This window comes from Lissotriton helveticus, chromosome 2_2 (genome assembly GCF_964261635.1).
Source record: "Lissotriton helveticus chromosome 2_2, aLisHel1.1, whole genome shotgun sequence".
NCBI classification, from domain to species: Eukaryota; Metazoa; Chordata; class Amphibia; order Caudata; family Salamandridae; genus Lissotriton; species Lissotriton helveticus.
Window position 1 is genome coordinate 277,905,385 of NC_136060.1, and position 22,375 is coordinate 277,927,759.

The following is a 22,375-nucleotide window of genomic DNA, read 5'->3' on the forward strand; positions in this document are numbered from 1 at the left end:
TCGGTTTCCAGTGTGATTTTTCAATTGCCAGTGTTGTACCAAGGGAGCATTGGGAACCTTCTGTTTAATTCTTGATCTATGTTGTTGGATTCGTATCCTGATCTCTTGGTTGGTTTTCCCAACATACAGCAAATTGCATGGACATGTTATACCGTAAATCACAGAACGTGACTTGCAGTTAGTAAATGTTTCGTGTCTCCACGAGATTGTCTTGTGTTTAAAGATACTCCCTTCATCTGTGGTCGCACAACAATTACAACTCCCACATTTGTGATGGCCTTGGATAGGTGGCAGGCCAAGCATGGTTCACAAAGTCACCTGTTCATTTGTGGGCATTGATGCTCTCACCAATTTATTCGCTATGCTAGCTTCTTTCCGAAAAGCAAATAGAGGAACTTTTGAAAATTCCTCATTTAAATTTTTAATTAGATGCCAGTTACTCTTGATCGCTTTTTTTAGCTTGTTTGAATTGGGGCAGTATGTGCTGACTAGAACCATCCGGTCCATTTTTTGTTTGCTTTTCTTTTCTAGAAGACACTCCCGTGGAGTCCACCACACTCTTTTCATACTTCGTTTGAGTAATTTTTTGGGATATCCACGTTCCATCAAATTTGCTGTCAATTTCTCCGAGTGTTTCATAAATTCATCCTTTTGCTGGCAATTTCTACGGATACGTAGAAATTGCCCGTAGGGAAGGTTTTCCTTGAGGCTCCGGGGAGGATTGCTTGAAAAATGTAATGATCTGTTCCGATCGGTGTCCTTTTTATATAGGGTGGTGATTAACCCACCTTCCTGTGATGGATACATTTCGACATCCAGAAAAGGCATTCTGGTCTTTGAATGATTCAGGCTGAATTTTATCTCTTGAGTTCTATTGTTCAGCCAGTTGTGGAAATTAATTAGTTCTTCCTCTGGGCCCGTCCATACAAAGAAGACATCGTCAATAAAACGATTCCAGTTATTTATCCATTGGATGAAAGGGTTATTCTCATAGATACATTTCTCCTCATAAGAGAACATCTACAGTATCGCTAATTCAGGGGCAAAGGGACAGCCCATTGCCACGCCCCCTATTTGCAAATAAAAATCACCATCAAAGTTGAAGTAGTTTCGTTTCAACGCAAACGTGGCAAGTTGGATGATGAAATCAGTTGGTATCTTTTGTGGTTTGTCTCTTGTGTCCAGTATCTGTCTCAAGATTTCTAGCCCTTCATCCTGTGGTATTTGTGTATATAAAGATGTTATATCCATTGTTACCATCCAATGATTGTTGTTTTCAAATTCTATCTCACTCAGTTTATTGATGAAGTCCATCGTGTCTCGGATATATGATTTCACATTGGGTAGAAAAGGCTTCAAAAAGAAATCCACAAATTTGGATATTGGCTCCATTAGTGACTCGCATCCCGAAACTATGGGACGTCCTGGCGGTGTTCTTTCATTTTTATGGACTTTTGGCAAGATATAGAATAAAGGAATTCTAGGATGTTTAATCTTTAAGTATTCCGTTTCTTTTTTGCCACGGAAGCCTAGTTGGACTGCATCATCTATAATTGAGTGTAATTCATTTTTTAGGTCGGATGTGGGGTCTTTGTTAATTTTGCGATAGCAATTTACATCATTCAGTTGTTTTTTTACCTCTTCCATATACAGTTGACGGTCCCAAACCACAATAGACCCGCCCTTATCAGCTTGTTTGATAATTACTGATGTGTCGTTTTTTCAAGTAGTTAGGGCCATAGATTCTGATTTGGTTATATTGTGTTTCAGCCATTTTTTCTCTTTTTCCATTTCTGAAATTGCGGACAGTATCGTTCTTTCAAAGGTTATCACTTCTTTGGGTACTTTATAGTTGGGGGGGCAGAATGTTGATTTATTCCTGAGGCCAGTAGTTTCGATCCCTTGATCCATTGGGTTTTCCAAAAAGAAGGTTTTCAACCTAATTTTCCTGAAGAACTCTATCGTTTCAGTTTTAAGTTTCACAAAATCAGTTCTTTTGGTCGGAGCAATAACAGTCGTAGAGGATCATTTCGACAAAATCAACAAGGAGCCAATAATTTTTTAGGGAGAGGACAGTCGAAACCCAGAGGTAGAGTGAGATCAAATCAACCCTGGGCGATGTCAACACGACGTCAAAATTACAAAAACTAACAACACCTGATTTTGTGAAACTTAAAACTGAAACGATAGAGTTCTTCAGGAAAATTAGGTTGAAAACCTTCTTTTTGGAAAACCCAATGGATCAAGGGATGGAAACTACGGGCCTCAGGAATAAATCGACATTCTGCCCCCCCCCCAACTATAAAGTACCCAAAGAAGTGATAACCTTTGAAAGAACGATACTGTCCGCAATTTCAGAAATGGAAAAAGAGAAAAAATGGCTGAAACACAATATAACCAAATCAGAATCTATGGCCCTAACTACTTGAAAAAACGACACATCAGTAATTATCAAACAAGCTGATAAGGGCGGGTCTATTGTGGTTTGGGACCGTCAACTGTATATGGAAGAGGTAAAAAAACAACTGAATGATGTAAATTGCTATCGCAAAATTAACAAAGATCCCACATCCGACCTAAAAAATGAATTACACTCAATTATAGATGATGCAGTCCAAAAATCTTCCTTGGCAAAAAAGAAACGGAATACTTAAAGATTAAACATCCTAGAATTCCTTTATTCTATATCTTGCCAAAAGTCCATAAAAATGAAAGCACACCGCCAGGACGTCCCATAGTTTCGGGATGCGAGTCACTAATGGAGCCAATATCCAAATTTGTGGATTTCTTTTTGAAGCCTTTTCTACCCAACGTGAAATCATATATCCGAGACACGATGGACTTCATCAATAAACTGAGTGAGATAGAATTTGAAAACAACAATCATTGGATGGTAACGATGGATATAACATCTTTATATACACAAATACCACAGGATGAAGAGCTAGAAATCTTGAGACAGATACTGGACACAAGAGACAAACCACAAAAGATACCAACTGATTTCATCATCCAACTTGCCACGTTTGCGTTGAAACGAAACTACTTCAACTTTGATGGAGATTTTTATTTGCAAATAGGGGGCGTGGCAATGGGCTGTCCCTTTGCCCCTGAATTAGCGATACTGTACATGTCCTCTTATGAGGAGAAATGTATCTATGAGAATAACCCTTTCATCCAATGGATAAATAACTGGAATCGTTTTATTGACGATGTCTTCTTTGTATGGACGGGCCCAGAAGAAGAACTAATTAATTTCCACAACTGGCTGAACAATAGAACTCAAGAGATAAAATTCAGCCTGAATCATTCAAAGACCAGAATGCCTTTTCTGGATGTCGAAATGTATCCATCAGAGGAAGGTGGGTTAATCACCACCCTATATAAAAAGGACACCGATCGGAACAGATCATTACATTTTTTAAGCAATCATCCCCGAAGCCTCAAGGAAAATCTTCCCTACGGGCAATTTCTACGTATCCGTAGAAATTGCCAGCAAAAGGATGAATTTATGAAACACTCGGAGAAATTGCCAGCAAATTTGATGGAACGTGGATATCCAAAAAAATTACTCAAACGAAGTATGAAAAGAGCGTGGTGGACTCCACGGGAGTGTCTTCTAGAAAAGAAAAGCAAACAAAAAATGGACCGGATGGTTCTAGTCAGCACATACTGCCCCAATTCAAACAAGCTAAAAAAAGCGATCAAGAGTAACTGGCATCTAATTAAAAATTTAAATGAGGAATTTTCAAAAGTTCCTCTATTTGCTTTTCGGAAAGAAGCTAGCATAGCGAATAAATTGGTGAGAGCATCAATGCCCACAAATGAACAGGTGACTTTGAGAACCATGCTTGGCCTGCCACCTATCCAAGGCAATCACAAATGTGGGAGTTGTAACTGTTGAGCGACCACAGATGAAGGGAGTATCTTTAAACACAAGACAATCTCGTGGAGACACGAAACACGTTATGTGATTTACGGTATAACATGTCCATGCAATTTGCTGTATGTTGGGAAAACCAACCAAGAGATCAGGATACGAATCCAACAACATAGATCAAGAATTAAACGGAAGGTTCCCAATGCTCCCTTGGTACAACACGGGCAATTGAAAAATCACACAGAAACTGATTTACGTTGGACCGTAATAGCCAAGGTTGAGCAGGACAAGAGAGGAGGGGACCTTGAGGCGAAACTATCACGTTACGAAGCAATGATGATAGTTAGATTTAATTCGGTAAAGGAAGGATTAAATGAGATCTCAGAAATTTACAAACTATCATAATAACACACATGCCTATGACCGAGGTTCCCCCGGGTTCACGAATATTGTTTTCTGAATATGGCAATGGAAGGATTAAATGAGATCATATAAACGTAAACCATCATAACAGCACACATGCAAATTATCGAGGATTCAACGGGTTCTCCAATATTACTTTTGAATACATGGCATAATCTTATGATACGTAAAATGAAATCCGATTATCATCAGCCCTTAATAAAGAGCTACGTAACCTAAACCCACTCCAAGATGGCGCTGCCGTTTTGCGGCGAAAACACAACTATACGTCACATAAATAGAATATACAGGGATAACGAGCGCACAACCGGTAGCACGATTGGTCGCGCCTAAACAGAACCCCAGGAGCCGACGTCTGGTGATGACAGCCCAGAATCAAGGTAAAGAATAATATCGAAGCTTAGAAACGCTGCCACAATTATCCCAGAAAGAAAACTTTCGAACGTTTGAGCGCCGACCTGAAAGACATTCAATTTTTTTGATTTGTCGTTTCAGGATTCTGAGTCGGCTCCCTACAATGGCTTCCCTCATTTAAGGTAAACACACGCAGACACACATGGCTATTTACAAATAGCGCATGGAGAATATATTGTAATATACATGGTCTTGGTTTACCATTACAGGGACAACATTGAGATAACCCCCCCAACACAAAAAGAAAATACCTAGTACAATAGGTAAGAAGTGAGGAAATAATGACTATCAAGACTGGCTGATGGTAGAAAAGGGTTCATAATTGAATCTCGTATCATTAAATTACAGGGACATGTTGCATATACCAAGACACAGTGGTGAGTGACAACCAGTCAGTTAGATCTCATGTATCAGACTTTTTATATTGTGAAAAGTTGAGCTGAGCTGTGTGCTTCAATGTTGTTTAGGTGGTCCAGCGCCGTGATCTTGATGACAAATTGAATTGTTGCAAAAAAATGAGGTAAGATGTGTAATAGTGGATGTTGAGCCACACAGTAGTTTCCAGTATGGTATAGGACCCATTTCTAACGAAGGTCTCCCACTTCTTTACTTCACAGTGTGGTCCTGATGAGAACTCGATACTGAAAAGAGTTTGAAACGCGTAGACCTTTTGTTTGTTATGCCATAAGAATATTATTCAATACATGAGATTTCTGTAAAAAGAATTACAAATAGGTGTCAAATACAAATCTATGGCATCATTTAAGAAACAGTGGATTTTGAACAATTGTAAATATTAATGTGATACTGTTGAGTGTGTATGAGAGTGTTTGAGAGTGATCCACAAATGAGTGGTTGTGAGAGTGTTGAAAGGGGAGTGTTTTAATGTACAGAATGTTTTTCAAATATTGTATGGTATATGTTGTTTTTGAATTAAAAAATGTTGCTAAAATATGATCAAATAATCAAACAAAAGTAAAAAGGGAATAAAACTATAGATTCATTCAAGAGAATCAGACCCCCTCACTTTATGTTTCAGTCAATTGTGAGTCATAGAAATTTGTGGTGAAGTGTTAATGGCAGCATTGGCGTTTTTCTATTGTATATTACATGAGGCTGTGGCTTGGCCTTGCTGCTTGGGAGCCCGTACCCAGTGGTGTTTTCTTGCGGGCCCTCTAGCAGCATTTTGATTACAAGCCCTGGGCACCCCTGGTGCACTGTACTAGGGTCTGACAAGTAAACCATACAGTCAATCATGGAGTCACCAATTAATACATTCATTTACAGTAGGGAGCACTTGCACTCTGGCACTGGACAGCAGTGGCACAGTGCCCAAAGCATCTAACACCAGCAAAAATACATGAGGCAACAGCAAAAAATGGAAGGGAGACCCACGCCAATGTTGCCAGGTCTAACACGTGTCCCCTCCAGCTGAAATGCGGGGAGAACTACCCTACCTCCTGGAAGTTCTCCTCCCAAGCCAGGATGGTTTCAATCTTGGGTTGTAGGGTGCCACCTGGCTGCTCTCAACTTGGTGTTCCAAGTACACCACTGAACCCTGCCCGATCTGGTACTTACTCGCCTTGATCGTGAGGCCTGTCTTCCGCAGCGCCAACAACACTTCCCAGAGGTGGCGCAGATGTTCCTCCCAACTGGCACTGAACACTGCAATGTTATTCAGGTATGCAGCACTAAACTCATCCAGTCCAACCACCTGGTTGACCAACCTCTGAAAGGTGGCAGGGGCATTCTTCATCCCAAAGGGCATAACACGGAACTGGAAATGCCCATCTGGTGTGGAGAATGCCGACCTCTCCTTTGCCCCATCAGTCAAGGCGATCTGCCAGTACCCAGACGTTTAGTCAAACGTGCGGAGGTACCGTGCAGCGTCTAGCCGATCAATGAGCTCATCAGCTCTGGGGATAGGTTGCGTGTCAGTCTTCGTGACTGAATTGAGCCCTCGGTAGTCCACACAGAACCGGAGTTCGGGTGTAGCACCCGGCGCTGCAGCCTTTGGGACCAAGACCACTGGGCTGGCCAAAGGACTGCTAGAGGACTCAATCACCCCTAGCACAAGCATCTTTGAGACCTCCTCTTTGATGCAATCCCTCACCCAGTCAGTTACCCTGTAAGACTTGTGTTTCACAGGTAAGCTGTCTTCTGTGTCCACATCATGGACGCACCAATCTGTGACACCAGGAACCAGGGAAAACAGATCAGAAAACTGTCCCAGGGGTCAGGGTGGAAGAGAGGTTAACACCATCCACTGACCCATCTTGGTCTGTTGCAGACAGGAGGTCAGGAAGAGGCTCAGTCTCCTCCTCCATTCCAGCATCTGTTGCTAAGAGCATGCCCACTTCAGACCTCTCTAAGTGGGGCTGAAGGCGGTTGACATGCAGGACAGTCAAGGGGTTCCTGGGAGACCGCAAGTCCACCAAGGAGGTAACGGGACTTTTGCGCTCCACAACCTCAAATGGTCCGGTCCACTTATCTTGGAGCGCACAGGGCTCCACTGGGGCCATGACCCATACTTTCTGTCCAAGTTGAAGCTCTAGCAGAGTGGCATTCTGGTCATACCAGCGCTTCATCTCCTCCTGGCAGGCTTCCAGATTCGCCTCAGCGAGTTGCCTGAAACGCCTAGTCTGGTTCCTGAAGGCCAGCATGTAGCTAAATACATCCTGGGGAGGTTTCCTGGGAGATTGCACCCAGCCTTCTTTGACCAGACTCAGAGGTCCTCTGACCGGGTGTCCATAGAGAAGCTCAAAGGGACTGAACCCTAGAGATTTCTGTAGCACCTCCCAGCATGCAAAGAGTAGGCATGGTAAGAAGTCGTCCCACTTACGCCTCATGGGTTCCTCAAGGCCCATTATCATGCCTTTCAGGGTCCGGTTGAACCTTTCAACCAACCAGTTTCCTTGGGGGTGGTAAGGAGTGGTGAACTTGTAAGTTACACCACACTCCTGCCACAGGGACTTCATATACTTAGAAATGAAATTCTGAGTTCAGGCATACTAAACTCGAATTTCTACCATGTTCTCTGAAACAGTTAGGAACATAAAATGTAATAATTCCAACAGCCCATTCTGGCCTAGGGAGAACAGGTAGCCTTGCAATAGTGAAAAACGAAAATGGCTGTAATTCACTATTAGGACAGGCCACACACACACACCAGGGCATGTCTTACATGATACTTACAATACACCCTGCCCTTGTGCCTACCATAGGGGTGACTGATATGAGCGAAAAAGGGATGGTTTAGGGACTGGTAAGTGGGTGCACTTGCCCAGTCAGCATGACAGTACCAGACTGCACAAAGGCTTTGCAATGGCAGTGCTTAGACCCATTTTACAAGGCTGCTTCTGTGGGTGGCACAACCAGTGCTGCAGGCCCACTAGCAGCATTTGGATTACAAGCCCTGGGCACCCCTGGTGCACTGTACTAAGGTCTGACAAGTAAACTAAACAGTCAATCATGGATTCACCAATTAATACATTCATTTACAGTAGGGAGCACTTGCACGTTGGTACTGGAGTGGCACAGTGCCCAAAGCATCTAACACCAGCAAAAATACATGAGGCAACAGAAAAATATGGTGCCAGGTCTAACAAATAGGAAGCAAATACACTAGCCATGAGAGCTGACACAAGTGGTGATTGGTCCAATATATGGGAGCGGTAGAGAAGAAAGGTCATTAACCAGGAAAGGGTCTGTAGGTGGGTTAGGAGAAAGAGAGGTTAAGATAATACACAGATTTGGCTTTCCAAGGTGATGGAGTAACTCCACTTGTGGCAGCAGGAATGCATATGAGTTCGGAGTATAATAAAAGAGAGATGCTCAATAACTACAGATGATGCCCGGAGGGGTTAAATGTACAGAAAATACAATGGTAGGTGAATGCTGAATGTAGTGTGTTAGTAAAGTGAAAAAAATATGATTGTGTACACAGTACATCCAAGGGTTTCCATTGAATCTTCCTTTTGGATGGGAAAGACTTATAGCTGTGTTGAGGTCAGATATTGACATTGTGGAGGATATTAGAATGAGGTTTGGCGAATTGCTGTTGTAACAGGTCTGGTGAGAGTGTGTGAAAAGTGACCAGTAATGTAATTCTTTAAAGTGATGCTCAAACCTAGAAAATTGTGTTGTAAGGGTCTAAGGTTGTGGGATGGTTTTCACAAACGCTACTGCAGCTGAAATGGGGGGTGGGGTTGTGTTAGCATTAGATGAATTACGAATGGAGTAAATTCTGTAGTTGGGATGCATCAGAGACAGGGTAGGTGTGAAGAAATCAGAGATAATAAAAAACACAGGTGCCCCCCATCTCGGAGTGCTGCACTGGTCCAGTGGCCACAGGTAGTGGGGTACATGTGAAGGTCAGCAGGTAGGGTTATGTACTTAAGCTGCATCGATATGTAAATCAAGGAAGCCACAATCAAAATTGTTCATATTAGGTGCAGCATTCCACAAGATCCTTAATTTGTGTTTTGCTGAATAGATTATTAGTACTGTATGAAAATCCCGTTGCCTGTGAATGGGAATACTGATGAGACGTATGGAAAAATGGTTCTGCCCAAGGAGGACAGTGAGCTTGAGTAAGGAGAAGCACACAAATATGACTAGTGTAAATGTTCAATCATTTCTTTTTGGGGGGGGGGGGGGGTCGGGAGACTGGAAATCAATTAACAAGCTACACATGTTCAGAGTAACAAATAAAACTGGTACTGAGGAACTATTTGTAGTGGACACTGGTTGAATTTAGAATGCAAAGCAACAGAATTTGCAGCGTTCAAGAAGAGCTTGAATACTGTTATGGCAATAACAATAGGTAGTGATATTAGCTGTGTATAAAGACCCTACTGCTCTGCTCATCCCATATTAGACCAGCGATTTTTGTGGAGCTAGAGTAAGTATTGTGACTTGATAGGAATAATCAAGTTTATTTTCTACAATGATCTTCACAAAGAGGAACACCAGAATCAAGCTCAGAGATGCAAAAACTGTAGTATTGAGTCAGTAAAGTTCCAAAGTCAGCAAAAAACAAATTGGAAAAACAGAAAAACATACCAGAGCTGTCTTTAGTGCTGGGACCAGCCTAGGCAACATAGGAATTGTTTTCTCTTCAGCTCCATCTACCAACAGCAATTCCTTGAACCCTTCCTTTGATACAAACGTGTATGGATGTTTTGTTTCTCTTAGACCCTTGTAAAAATAGATTAACATATTAGTCAAACGCAAACATCAACTAAACTAATGTACGCTGTACGAGTTTTTAAGAACAATAAGGATTAGTTACTTACCTGTAATCCTAGTTATCATCCAGGGTTATGTCAATGTCATAATCTATGAATAATCCCCGCCCATGTGCGAGATCCCGGAGCATATAGAAAATACATATAAATATATATGTATACATATGTGAAAACATATAATTGCAGCCTAGAACATTTCCCAACTGGCAAACCTACCACAAAATTACATAAATTAGCATACACACAGTTATACTCGCCCAACACATATGGAAGAAAGAGAGCAGTAAACATTTGCATACAACAATGCTTTATTGCCATAGGAAAACCTGTAATTCCAGGCATTTGCCAGTAGGCTGCAGTAGAGTGTAAAGAAACAAAGAAAAACTGACACCTAACCTTTAAGGCATTAGAGTAGGGGTACCGTGCCTTTAAGGCCTGAAGGCGACCCCCTGCTCCCATGATGCACCACAGGTGGCAGTTGGTTCAGTTCTTTTTGGAGGTGCATGACACCTGAGTAGATCCATAGTAACCTTTCATAACTTTATGATCATGCTCGTCCGGGGAGGTGGGCGGGAGCTTATGACTTTGAGGAGTATACCCCTGGATGCGAACTAGGATTACAGGTAAGTAACTAATCCATCTCATCCAGGGGATACTCATCAATAGTCATAATCTATGAATAGATTAGCAAGCTCATACTCAAAGTCTCGCGGACGAGCAAATAGGTATACAGTAAGACATGAATAAACTTCACATGTTACATGCGATTATGCAAATAAATTTCTCAAAGAGGCCTGCCCCACTTGGGCATCGGCCTGTGTATCTGAATCTAGGCAATAATGGCGGGTAAAGGTATGCACTGAAGACCATGTAGCCGCCTTGCAAATCTCAAAGATTGGAATATTACAAAGGAGAGCCATAGTAGAAGCTTTCCCTCTAGTAGAGTGTGCATGAGGTCTACCCTGTAAAGCCTTGTTAGCTAGTTGATAAGACAGAGCTATAGAGGAGACTATCCAGCGAGAAATGGATCTTTTTGGAGGCTGACAGACCAGTATTAGTTGTTCCATAATTAACAAAAAGCCGGTCAGACTTCCTAAGTGGAAGGGTTTTTGCCAGGTAAAACTTCAGAACCCTCCGGAGATCTATAGTGTGTAAAGACCTCTCCGAAGGAGTGGTAGGTTGAGGAAAAAAGGTAGGCAGGGTGATAGACTGATTGATATGAAAGACTGAGACTACCTTGGGCAGAAAACCTGGGTGTGTCCTCAGTACCACCCTGTTGGCGTGAAACACTGTGTAAGGTTCCTTACAACACAGGGCCTGAATTTCGCTAACCCTACGGGCAGAGGTAATCACCACTAAAAAGGCAGCTTTCCAGGTTAAGTGCTGCAAAGAAGCCTTGTGTATAGGCTCGAAAGGAGCACCCATCAGTCTAGTAAGTACGATGTTAAGCTCCCAGGGAGGGGAGGGAGACCTCACTGGTGGAAACACTTTCTTAAGCCCCTCTAAGAAATCTTTGACCACAGGCATAAGGAAGAATGATGTCTGAGAAGGTGACTTCCTATAGGCTGTGATTGCCGCTAAGTGAACCCTGATGGAGGGGTACTTGAGGCCTGACTTTGCTAAATGCAATAGATAGGGTAGAATCACCTGCTCCTGACCGTGGATAGGGCCAAGAGAGTTGTCAAGACACCATATGAAAAACCTCTTTCACTTGAAAGCATATGACTTCCAAGTGGAGGGTATCTTGGCCTCTTTAAGAATGTTCATGCAGTCTGCTGGGAGGTCTAGGTGGCCATACTGGATGACCTCAGGAGCCATGCCGTCAAGCGAAGGGAAGGGAGGATGAGGTGAAACACCTTCCCCTGGTCCTTGGTCAACAAGTCTGGAGGCAAGAAAGTCGCCGGTGTGGGACTTCCGACAGCTGGAGGAGATCCGGGTACCACCACTGGCATGGCCACTCCGGCGCTATCAGGATCATCCTGGTGTTGGTCCGGTAGAATTTCTGAATCACCGCCTGGATCAGAGGCAGGGGAGGTGAGGCGTACAGCAATGTCTGCGACCAGCTGATAAAAAGTGCGTTCCCCGTGAGCCCTGTTGGTGGAACCTGGACGCGAAGACAGGGCATTTTGCATTTGCCGCGTCTGTGAACAGGTCTATGTCCGGTACGCCGTATTATTGAAACACCTCCTGTGCGACTTCTTCATTGAGCACCCTATCGTGCGTTTCTGCGAAGTCTCTGCTTAGGCAGTCCGCTTGGACATTTTGGATCCCTGGTAGATGAACTGCCACGATGGATAGACCTCTTGCCATGAGCCAGTGTCAGATGGCTTGAGCTTCCAGGGATAGGACTCTTGACCTGGTGCCTCCCTGCTTGTTCAGATAGAACATGGTTGTCGTGTTGTCCGTCTGAACTTGGATGTAGTTGGTGTGCAGAGAAGGATATAGGGATTTGAGCGCCAGATGAACGGCTCGAAGCTCTAGGAAGTTGATGTGGTAACCTCGCTCTACTTCGGAGCGGAGACCTTGGACCTGAAGCTGGTCCATGTGAGCACCCCTGCCTTGTAGAGAGGCATCCGTGACCACTGACTGAGATGGAGGAGGTTGATGGAATGGAACTCCCCGGAGAAGGTGGGAACGTTTCATCCACCATCTGATGGAGTCTCTGGCGCCTTGTTGAAGAGAAACACGGTCCTCCCAGTGACCTGACCTCTGAGACCATAGATCCTCGAGAGCCTACTGCAGAGGCCTCATGTAAAGGCGTGCCTTGGGCACGATGTAGATGCACGAGGCCATCGATCCCAGGAGAGAGGACACTTGTCTGGCAGTGGGACTGTGAGTGTCCAGCAAGAGACGACACTTCAGGAGCATGGATGACAACCTCTCCTCCGAAGGACACACGCTTGCCTGCACGGAGTCCAGGGAAGCGCCCAGGTAATGAATCCGTTGGGCAGGATTGAGTACTGACTTCTTGAAGTTGACCTGCAACCCCAATGAGTTCATCAGGTTGAGACAGAACAAAAGATGGTTCTGAAGCAGAGCCGGAGTGGAGCTTTTTAGAAGCCAATCGTCTAGATAGGGATAGACTAAGATCTTCCGCCTGCGGAGAAAAGCAGCCACCACTGCGATGCACTTGGAAAATGACCGTGGCGCGGATTTGAGGCCAAACGGAAGCACTCGATACTGGTAGTGATGGCGTTCGATCTGAAGCCTGAGAAACTTTCGGTGCCTTACTAAGACAAGTATGTGAAAGTAAGCGTCCTGCAGGTCGATGGCACACATCCAGTCTCCCTGATGAAGATGCGGGAAGATCTGGTGCAGGGCTAGCATGCAAAAATGTTCTTTTCTGATGAACCTGTTCAGTAGTCGTAGGTCTAGCATGGGCCTGTATTCTTGGACTACTCTTTTTTGGACGAGAAAGTAGCGGGAGTACACACCTTGATTTCTTTGCATGGAAGGAACATCCTCTATGGCATTCTTCTTGAGGAGGACAGACACTTCGTCCTGCAGCAGTTGGCTGTGGAATCGGGGAAGGTGCTTTATCGGAGGAAATACTTGCAGAGGGGGGGACTTGAACCTCAGCAAGTAACCATGCTGCACAATACTCAGCACCCATCTGTCCTTTGTTATGGATCTCCACTCTTCCAGATGATAAGAAACACTCCCTCCCACCAGAGTGGCGAACAGTTGAGGGGGAAGCAACAGCTCAGGGCTTGGGAGGCTGCTTGGAGGAAGACTACTGTTTGTTGTTCCCTCTGCCTCTGCTAGGGCGTCTCTGCTGAAAATGTTTTTTTTTTTGCTGTGTTTGGGATGACCATCGAGGGGTTTGAACCCTCTGCTGGTAAGATCGCTTGTCCCCCTGACGAAAGCGCTTTTTAAATTCTTTACGCTTCTCAAAACTCACAGCTTTAACAGTGTCCATTTCCGATTTCATTTTGGTCATCTCGTCGTCAGCGTGCGAACCAAATAGAGACGTACCATTAAAGGGGTGGTTTAAGATCTTCTTCTGAGCATCCGGCTTAAGGCCTGTAAAGCGGAGCCAAGCCGAACGCCGTGAGCAGATGCCATGGGAGTAGCCATGGGCCGCGAGGTCGGAAGCATTCGCTGCGGCACCGATGACCTGGTTGGCTACGAGCCGTCCCTCCTGTAGGATCTCGGCGAAATCCTGTCGGTCTTCCTCAGGAAGCTTCTCCGTGAAGCGAGTGAGGGAGTCCCAGAGCGACCTATCGTACCTTCCGAGAAGAGCAGAGGCACTGGCCACCTTCATGTATGAAGCTGAGGTGTTGTATACCTTTCTCCCAAACAAATCCATGAGTTTGCTGTCCTTATCCGGGGGTACCGAGGATGAGGTGGAAGCAGAATGGGATTTCATGGCAGCCGCCACGATAACTGAGTCAGCTGGTGGGTCCGATCTGAGGAACAAGGGGTCCTCTGTGAGAGCCTTGTACTTCTTGGCAAGTCTAGATGGAAGAGAACCTACCATCGCAGGCGTGAGGAAGGTAGCCATCGCTGGTTCAATGAAGCCAGGCACCAGAGGCAGCAGAGGTCTGGGCGCTGTCCGGTGATGTAGGGTATCAAAGATTATTGAAGTGGGTACCACAGGGGTATGCAGAGAGATGTTAAGTTTCTTTGCCCCCCTGCCCAGCACATCTGTAAAAGTTGGGATGTCATCAATAGGTGAGACTCGTGAAGGAGGTGTAGAGGAGAAGGTCGGAGAATAGTCCCGGACCGTAGATCTCATAGAAGAGGACCAAGTCGGAGATCTTGTGCGTCCTCTCCTATGGGGCCTGTCGCTGTGCCGACCCCTGGACCTAGACCGATGTCTAGACGGAGATCTTGGCCTGGGGGGAGATTTTGGTCTGGCAGGTGTTCTTGACCGTGCTGGAGAGCTTGATCTGGCCTGGATGAGGGTTGTGGCCTCCGAGGAGGAGACTTAGATGGTCTGACCGGAGTGCTTGTCCATGGGCCAGACGATGAGAATGCGTGGGAGTAATCCGAGCCCAGACTACTGCGACCGCTCGATACAGCCCCCTGAGGACGGTGAGATGACACACTGCATGATCTGTCGGCAGATCTGGGGGAAGTTTTGGGAGAAATCTCCACGATGTTCAACCCAGGAGATGAAGATCTGCCTCCTGATGACCCAGGTGACTCCACAATGACAGCGGGCTGTTCCCTCGACGGCGAGAGCTTCGACGTCGATGACGTTTGTGTGACCAATGGCGTAGAGCAAGGCCTTGATGCTCTCGACGTCGATCGTCCACGTCGTGGTGACCTCGACTGCGATCTTCGGCGTCGAGTCAGCGACCTCGATCTTCCTCGACGTCAGGTCGATGGCGAATCTCCATGGCATCGTATCGACGGCAACCTTCTTCGACGCCGTGTCTACGACGACCTTCTTCGATGTCGTGTCGACGGCGACCCTTCCTGACGTCCCCTCGATGTCGACCTCCTCGACGTTGAATGGTGGGACCTTGACGACCCTCTCGAAGGCGGCACGCCAGCCGGCGGCGATCTGGAAGCCGTCATAACTCTCGACGCTGACCCCCTCGAGGGTGGTGGAGAGTGTCTCGACGTCGACGGAAGCCTCGACGTCGACGGAGACTTGGACATGCCAGCAGCCACAGACTTCGAGCCCGAAGCGTGGCGTCTCGACGCCGGCTTACTTGGATGCGGCGGAGACTCTCGACGTCGCGATGGTGATCCAGAAGAGCGTCTAGGCCTCTTCGACGGCGACTTCGACGTAGACGGTGATCTTCGTCCTCCCTTCCTCTTCCTGGGGGAAGGAGAGGTGGAACGTCGCCATTTTTGGCCATGCTTGCTTGAAGACGACGTCGTGGAGCCTCCATGGCCACTCACCTGATGACTTTTGTCTTTCTCTAACATGGCATGGAGTCTGATACGTTCTCGATCACCAAGGGTCCGTCTAGAGAACTTCTGACAGTGGTGGCACTGGTCAGGATCGTGTGCAGATGGAAGGCACACAATGCACACTGAGTGTGGGTCAGCCAGTGCCATTTTCTTGTCACAGGAAGGACACTTCAGGAATAAAGCAGGCATTCTGACAAAAAATTTAGTGGAATACCACAAAAAACCAAAGTAGAAGCCTTAATAAACCAGAAGATGTCGAATTTTCTGAACAAATTCACTCAAACTAACAATTTTCAGTCAAAAACTGAAGAGCTCAAGCTCCAGGATCCTCACAGAAGGAGCCGGAAAAAAGAACTGACCCAACTGTCACCTGTGCTGCATCATGGGAGCAGGGGGTCGCCTTCAGGTCTTAAGGGCACGGTACCCCTACTCTAATGCCTTAAAGGCAAGGTGTCAATTTTTCTTTGTTTCTTTATACTCTACTGCAGCCTACTGCCAAATGCCTGCAATTACAGGTTTTCCTATGGCAATAAAGCATTGTTGTATGCAAATGTTTACTGCTCTCTTTCTTCCTTAGGGGTTGGGCAAGTATAACTGTGTGTATGCTAATTTATGTAATTTTGTGGCAGGTTTGCCAGTTGGGAAATGTTCTAGGCTGCAATTATATGTTTTCACATATGTATACATATATATTTATATGTATTTTCTATATGCTCCGGGATCCCGCACATGGGCGGGGATTATTCACAGATTATGACTATTGATGAGTATCCCCTGGATGAGAAACAAAGTTTTTAACATGAAGCTAAATGCTGATCACAACACATTGCATTAAAAGCAAACATAGTATAAAGGAAAATATATCAGTTTTGTTTAATTCACTACACCAGGCTACCAACATGCTGAGCGAATTACAAAAAGCGAGCTAAAATATTCAAATTCAGAAATATATATTTTTGAAGGAGTTTTTGTTTCAATTAAATAAAAAAATATAATACACAAGAAAAAGTTACTTACTTGTAGCCCTAGTTCTACCTCCTACGAAACTTCTTTGAAGTCATAATTTTCAGAATAATTCCCTACTGCATACGTGGACCCCGGGCACTTTTCATAGCTATATTGCCAATTAACTTATAAACACAAGGTGTCTGTGTCCTTATGATGAGCAGCACCCTGTAGGAGCCCATCAAAGGAGCCACTGTATATATACATACTCTCTAGTCTTGATGGATACGAGCTCGGTTTATTTTATGTTCGTGAATAGCAAATACCAGGAAACAATAAATCTCCCTTTACGAGAGGTAAATCAGATACTGCAGCATGAATTAGTACTGTATTAACTGCTGACATTTACAAAACAGCAACTTGGAAATCTTTATCTACATTCACGATACACAATTGTCTAGGTTTAGCTATACAAGCTGATGCAAAATAGGCCAGGAAACCCCATGAAATCTTGCCAACTGTGAAAAACAATAAGGGTTTTCTATGACACACATAATGATTCTTTTTCTGCTGCTGTTTTCTGTGGGATTCATTAGCTTGCTTCTCTATTCCAATGTTTATGAGTATTAATTTAGACACTAAGATGCAGAAAAAAAGATTACATTGTGGTAGTCCTTGTTCTGCACCGTAGGAAATCTTCACTTTAGTCGTAAAAGACCCATCAGCCTGCCCGGGCTGGGTAAGATTTGGCAATGAAATCAAAAGCGATAAAAAAAATGGCTCAGTGAGGTAACTGTTTTTACAGTGCATCAAGGGTAGGGCAAACTCTCGGAACTTTAAATAGACTGGATGTTTTTCCTCAGCTTGCAATATCAGCCTTTTAAGCTCCACTTTTTCCTGTACAATATACACTTCAGCTGCTTTTTTAGCACCTCAGATGCTGCAATGCAGGTTTGAAATAAATCCTTTGCAGTCGCGCAAAAAGCTGGCCACCAAACAGCCCAAGCAGGAAACTTCCAACAGACTCCAAACAATGAGTTTCTGCTCCCCCTTCTTTTGTTACCCATTCCGATACAGGGAAGAATGCTACCTCTTTTGTAAAATCTCCTGCACTCACTACCCTCAAAATGACTGCCATGTTTTTTTGGCTGTGAGCAGATAGCAACTTTATCCTCATTGAAACCGGTTTCTACAACACTCCGTTGCTTTTCAGCTAGGTCCACGCTTTTAAGGCATTTATTCACATAAGCCTTTCCACTGATTATGGAGAGGCTGTGACAGTTGAACTTTAAAAATGTGGCTTAAACTTCGAACGCTGACTTATGCAAAAGTCGCTTAATTTGCCCAGGTGGTGACTTCTCTGGCTGCACCATACAGCAGTCGGTCACTTAAACTATAAATGACGCCCTTAGACAATACCATAGTCTGTTCTAACACCTGGAATGTAAGCCAGAAGTACAAATGACAATTCTGACATTACGTCATGACTTGTTACTTCCAACAGCCTGTTCTGGATTAGCTGCTTGATTTTAAAAAGCGATCCTTACCTGGTCAGTCAATGGAAAGGGGAGTGACTTTTATACTAACACATTCTCCTGAAGTAAGAGATCAAGCCTAAGGTTTTGGTTAAATCAAGACATGTTTGGCTAAAGCAATTAAGGATTGTATTTTCAAGGATCTGCTGTGTGTCAGGTTTTCTCTTTAGATCTATCCATCGAATGCCAATAACCAGAGATATTGTACTGTGAAGCAGACTAGAAAGTCAGCAACACACACAAAGCTATTTTTATTACCCAGTGGATAGTAGACTATCACCAGGATGAAACAATCTCAGGGATAACTGCTACAAACAGACATTACCTAAAAGGAGCAGAGAAGGTAAACTGTTAAAGTTTTTACACCACTTTGTTTAATAATAAATGTCGGTAACCAACTTGATCATAAGAAAAGCAAATGTAGGCCTCATTTAAAAGCAGCAGCCGAACCTATGACAGTGGAGAGCCAATGTAATAATCAGAAACGTCTACGTAACAAAAAGCACTCGTTTTTTAACACAAAAACGTTAGCAATAAACACATTTTGTTTGCCACAAATTAAGTGTTACAGTTAATAGAAAACAGTGATTTACCTCAGCTAACGTTATAAGAAGAGGATCAAATGGAATAGTTTCTGGAAGCCGTTCCCATTGCAATTTGTGTTTTACAGAGCCATGGACCAACCTAACACATGGAAAAAATAAAAATGGAAACTTAATTTTACAACAAAAAGGAACATATTTGACAAGTAGACCAAAATTGTGCTTTCCTGAGACTATACTAGCCGGCAAGATATACTATATGAAAGCAAAATTCAGGAACAACTGCAAGGACAGTAATGCACATAAGAATGTAATCTCGCAGAGGAAAACAAATCACAATCTTTTTTTCAAGGTTTAGGAAGCAAACAAAGTTCTGTGCATCCACATGGCAGCACCAACCCCCAGCAAAAGACATAAAATTGGTGGTGGAGACAACTCAAATTAAAGTTCTTGGTCAGGCCAGCATCAGATAAACAGCTTTCACCAGGAACATCCAGCTCTGCGCCAAAGTGTTCTGATTGCAAATAGCTTTAGGATGTATGTTCCTGCTGATGCTGCTAATAACGGAAACAATGAACTGATTGTCCTGGGTATACAAGGTAAGGCTGAACCCAAAGGACACGTGTAAGAAATTGAGCATTAGTTAAAGAGGGTGACAACCCACTATAAGCAACAAACAACCCTTGCCAGGGTGAACCACTAATGTCAATAAATTAACCTGAGCTCAATCCCTGGTCGCTAGGATACAGAGCATACAGGGTTGGGTAAAGCAATGTGTAAAGTATTTATGCAGTACCAAAACAGTGATAAAGTCAAAGCACAACATGAAAAAACTCCCATACTAATTAAGACAAATAGAGTAAAATGCAACTAATACAATTACACCGAAAGAACAAAAATCCAATACTGAGAAACCGGAGATATGTATTTTGAAAATTTTAAATAGAACTTCGCCCAAAAAAGTTCAGTGCCAACCATGGTCAAGTGGTGTGGTAGATTAGGACGTGGATGCAATTTGAGGCAGACCCTGAGGAAATGCGGCTCGGATGCAGGAACCAGGTTTGACCCAGTCAAAGGATTTACCTCGAGACTTAGTCTAAAAAATGAGATACCAAAGACTTCAGCATGGCAAGGCAGCAGGCTGTATCTGAAGACGGTCCACGAGGTCGGAGAGCCATTGAACAAAGTCTTGGTGAAACTGTTGGTTATGGGCAGGAATGCTCAGACAGAGAGAAATTAGATTTGCAAACCGAGATAAGGTCCCTCGACGGCAAGACTCTTTGGTACCTTCGTCCAGTGAGGATTTATTTGTTTGCACTTAGTCACCTTTTTGGGAGCTCGGATTCCTCCAGTGGGGGCAAGACTGCAAGATGTAGCCAAAAAGGGCTCCACAAGGCCGGATACTGTTTCAGCAAGTCTTGCCAACATGTATTTGCCATCATGAAAAAAGCTCAGAGCACGGGAAACCTACATTGTTAACCCAGTGGCAATGCACCTTGGTCGGATTGGCTCCACCGGTTTGTCCCAATCCTCCAGAGGTCTTTGGAGCCAAAACATTTCCAAGTCCCAGGTTTTTAGGAGTGGTATGAGAAGCCCAGCCAGATACAGCCAAGTGTTACAGCACCTCAGGAACTGCACTTGGGTGACAGGACTCGCTCCATTAGAGGCCACCATGAGAGCCAGGTCAGTTCCAGCTGGAAGTGAAGAGCTGAGAATATTCAGGAAAGGCCTCCTGCCCCTGTAACTTGAACCGGAGGTCAGCCTTATGACCCTTAGATTCATGTTTGAACTGTGACTGACATCAAGCCGGACATGAGGCGTCACTATCATGTGACTGAATGTATAAATTAGTATGGAAGTGAAATCACAGGATTAACTACTGAATCTACCTTGGAAAAAAGCAGAATATCATGCCCTGAAGAAATTTCGTATTGCTAAAAGGAACAAAAAGCATTGGCCCCCTATATGTTTTTTTGATGAAGAATAAAAATAAATTGTAATCTTCATTTTGGAGTTCTTCATTTAATTATACTCTGGAGGTGCTCTCTGCCAACTGGACTAGTTTTGAAAGTCATCCAGGAGATGAGCTCTTAGTAAGTCTTGTTCTCGGATAGTGACAAGGTGAGCCCAGAGAGTACAGCTCTTTCAAATTCAATTGGTGATGCACAATCATATTTTCAATCAGGGAGGGTGTTGGACTTTGCCCTTTCTGCAGGGTCATCCCCAGACATTTAGCCTTCCTTCAGCTGTTTTTATTCATTCGTTTTTGTTGGCCTTAGGACTCAGTGTACTTTACTAGTACTAACCAGTTCTAAAGTGTTGGTGCTTTCTCCTTAAAACATGGTAGAACTGGCTTAAACTCAATTGGCATACTTAATTTACTTGCAAGTCCTAGTAATGTGTACTGCATGCACCCCATGTCTGATAATTAAATGCTACTAGCGGGCCTGCAGCACTGGTTGTGCCTTCCACTTAAGTAGCCCTGAAAACATGGCTTAGGACTGGTAAACATGTCTCGGGCATGCCACTGTAGAACCTGTGTAGGTAGTTTTAAACTGCCATGTTGACCTGGAAAAATAAACCTTTTGCCAGGCCCAAACCTTCCTTTAATACATGTAAGCCACGCCTAGGTTAGGCCCTGGACAGCCCAGAGGGTAGGATACAATGTATTTAAAACACTGGACATGTACCTTTAAGTTTAACATGTACAGATAATGAAAAACTCTTAAACTCGTTTTTCACTACTGGAAGGCCTACCTCTCCCAAAGGATAACATTGGACTTACCTTATTACATTTAATAGACTGTAATTTCCATATGGGAACAGGTAACCACTTCATGTTTACGGTGTTTGAAATTGTAATGAAAAATCCTAATTTATGGTGAAGTCGAATTTTAAATTACAATTTGAAAAATGACACTGAGAAAGTTGTCGTATTTCTGCCTTAGCCATTTAGAGTCTGTAGCATGTCTCTGGGTCACCGTATTGGGTGTAGTTGACCGTTGTGCTTTGTGAATTCCTCTCAAACAGCCACACACAATAGGTCCTGGATGGGAGGTAGGAGCTGGGCACAGCACTACTTGCGCTTAAATAGGATGTGTCCTGTCTCTACACAAAGGGCTGCATACCCCCTGTAGTTAGACTAGAGCTAGGGCAGGGGAGGCTGATCATGTGTACACTTCAAAGGCATGCCTCTAAAAGCTTCTCCCCACTTCAAAGGCACAACTGTGTATAACTATTGGACCTAAGACACTCACCTTTGAGTACAGTGTGGATGCTCTGCCAGGAAGAAGGACTGCTGTGCTGCTAAATGGACTGCCACTGTGTTGGACTGTTGACCTACTGCTGCCTTTCTGAATTGCTATCTTTCTACCCGGTTTCCCTCATGCCTGGGGAAGAAGAACTGGACCAGCAACTTCATCTTGATCCCAGGGCTACAAGAGTGACTCCAACAGCTAGCCTGCCGGCCTCCTGATCGGAGCCTCAGGATATAAGATTCCCAACAACCATCACCTGAAG

At 44.2% G+C, this 22,375-nt stretch overlaps 1 protein-coding gene across 2 annotated transcripts in view; it reads right to left on the reverse strand.

Moving 5' to 3' along the window:
- Nucleotides 1-22,375, reverse strand: part of PACRGL (parkin coregulated like) — a 129,444-nt gene that overhangs the window by 36,431 nt on the left and 70,638 nt on the right. For both annotated transcript variants that reach the window (XM_078678408.1, XM_078678407.1), the window contains exons 4-5: nucleotides 18,908-18,998; nucleotides 9,782-9,916 (exon numbers count right to left, since the gene is read on the reverse strand). In XM_078678408.1, coding sequence (XP_078534534.1) covers nucleotides 9,782-9,916; nucleotides 18,908-18,998 — 226 coding nt within the window. The remainder of the gene's footprint in view (nucleotides 1-9,781; nucleotides 9,917-18,907; nucleotides 18,999-22,375) is intronic.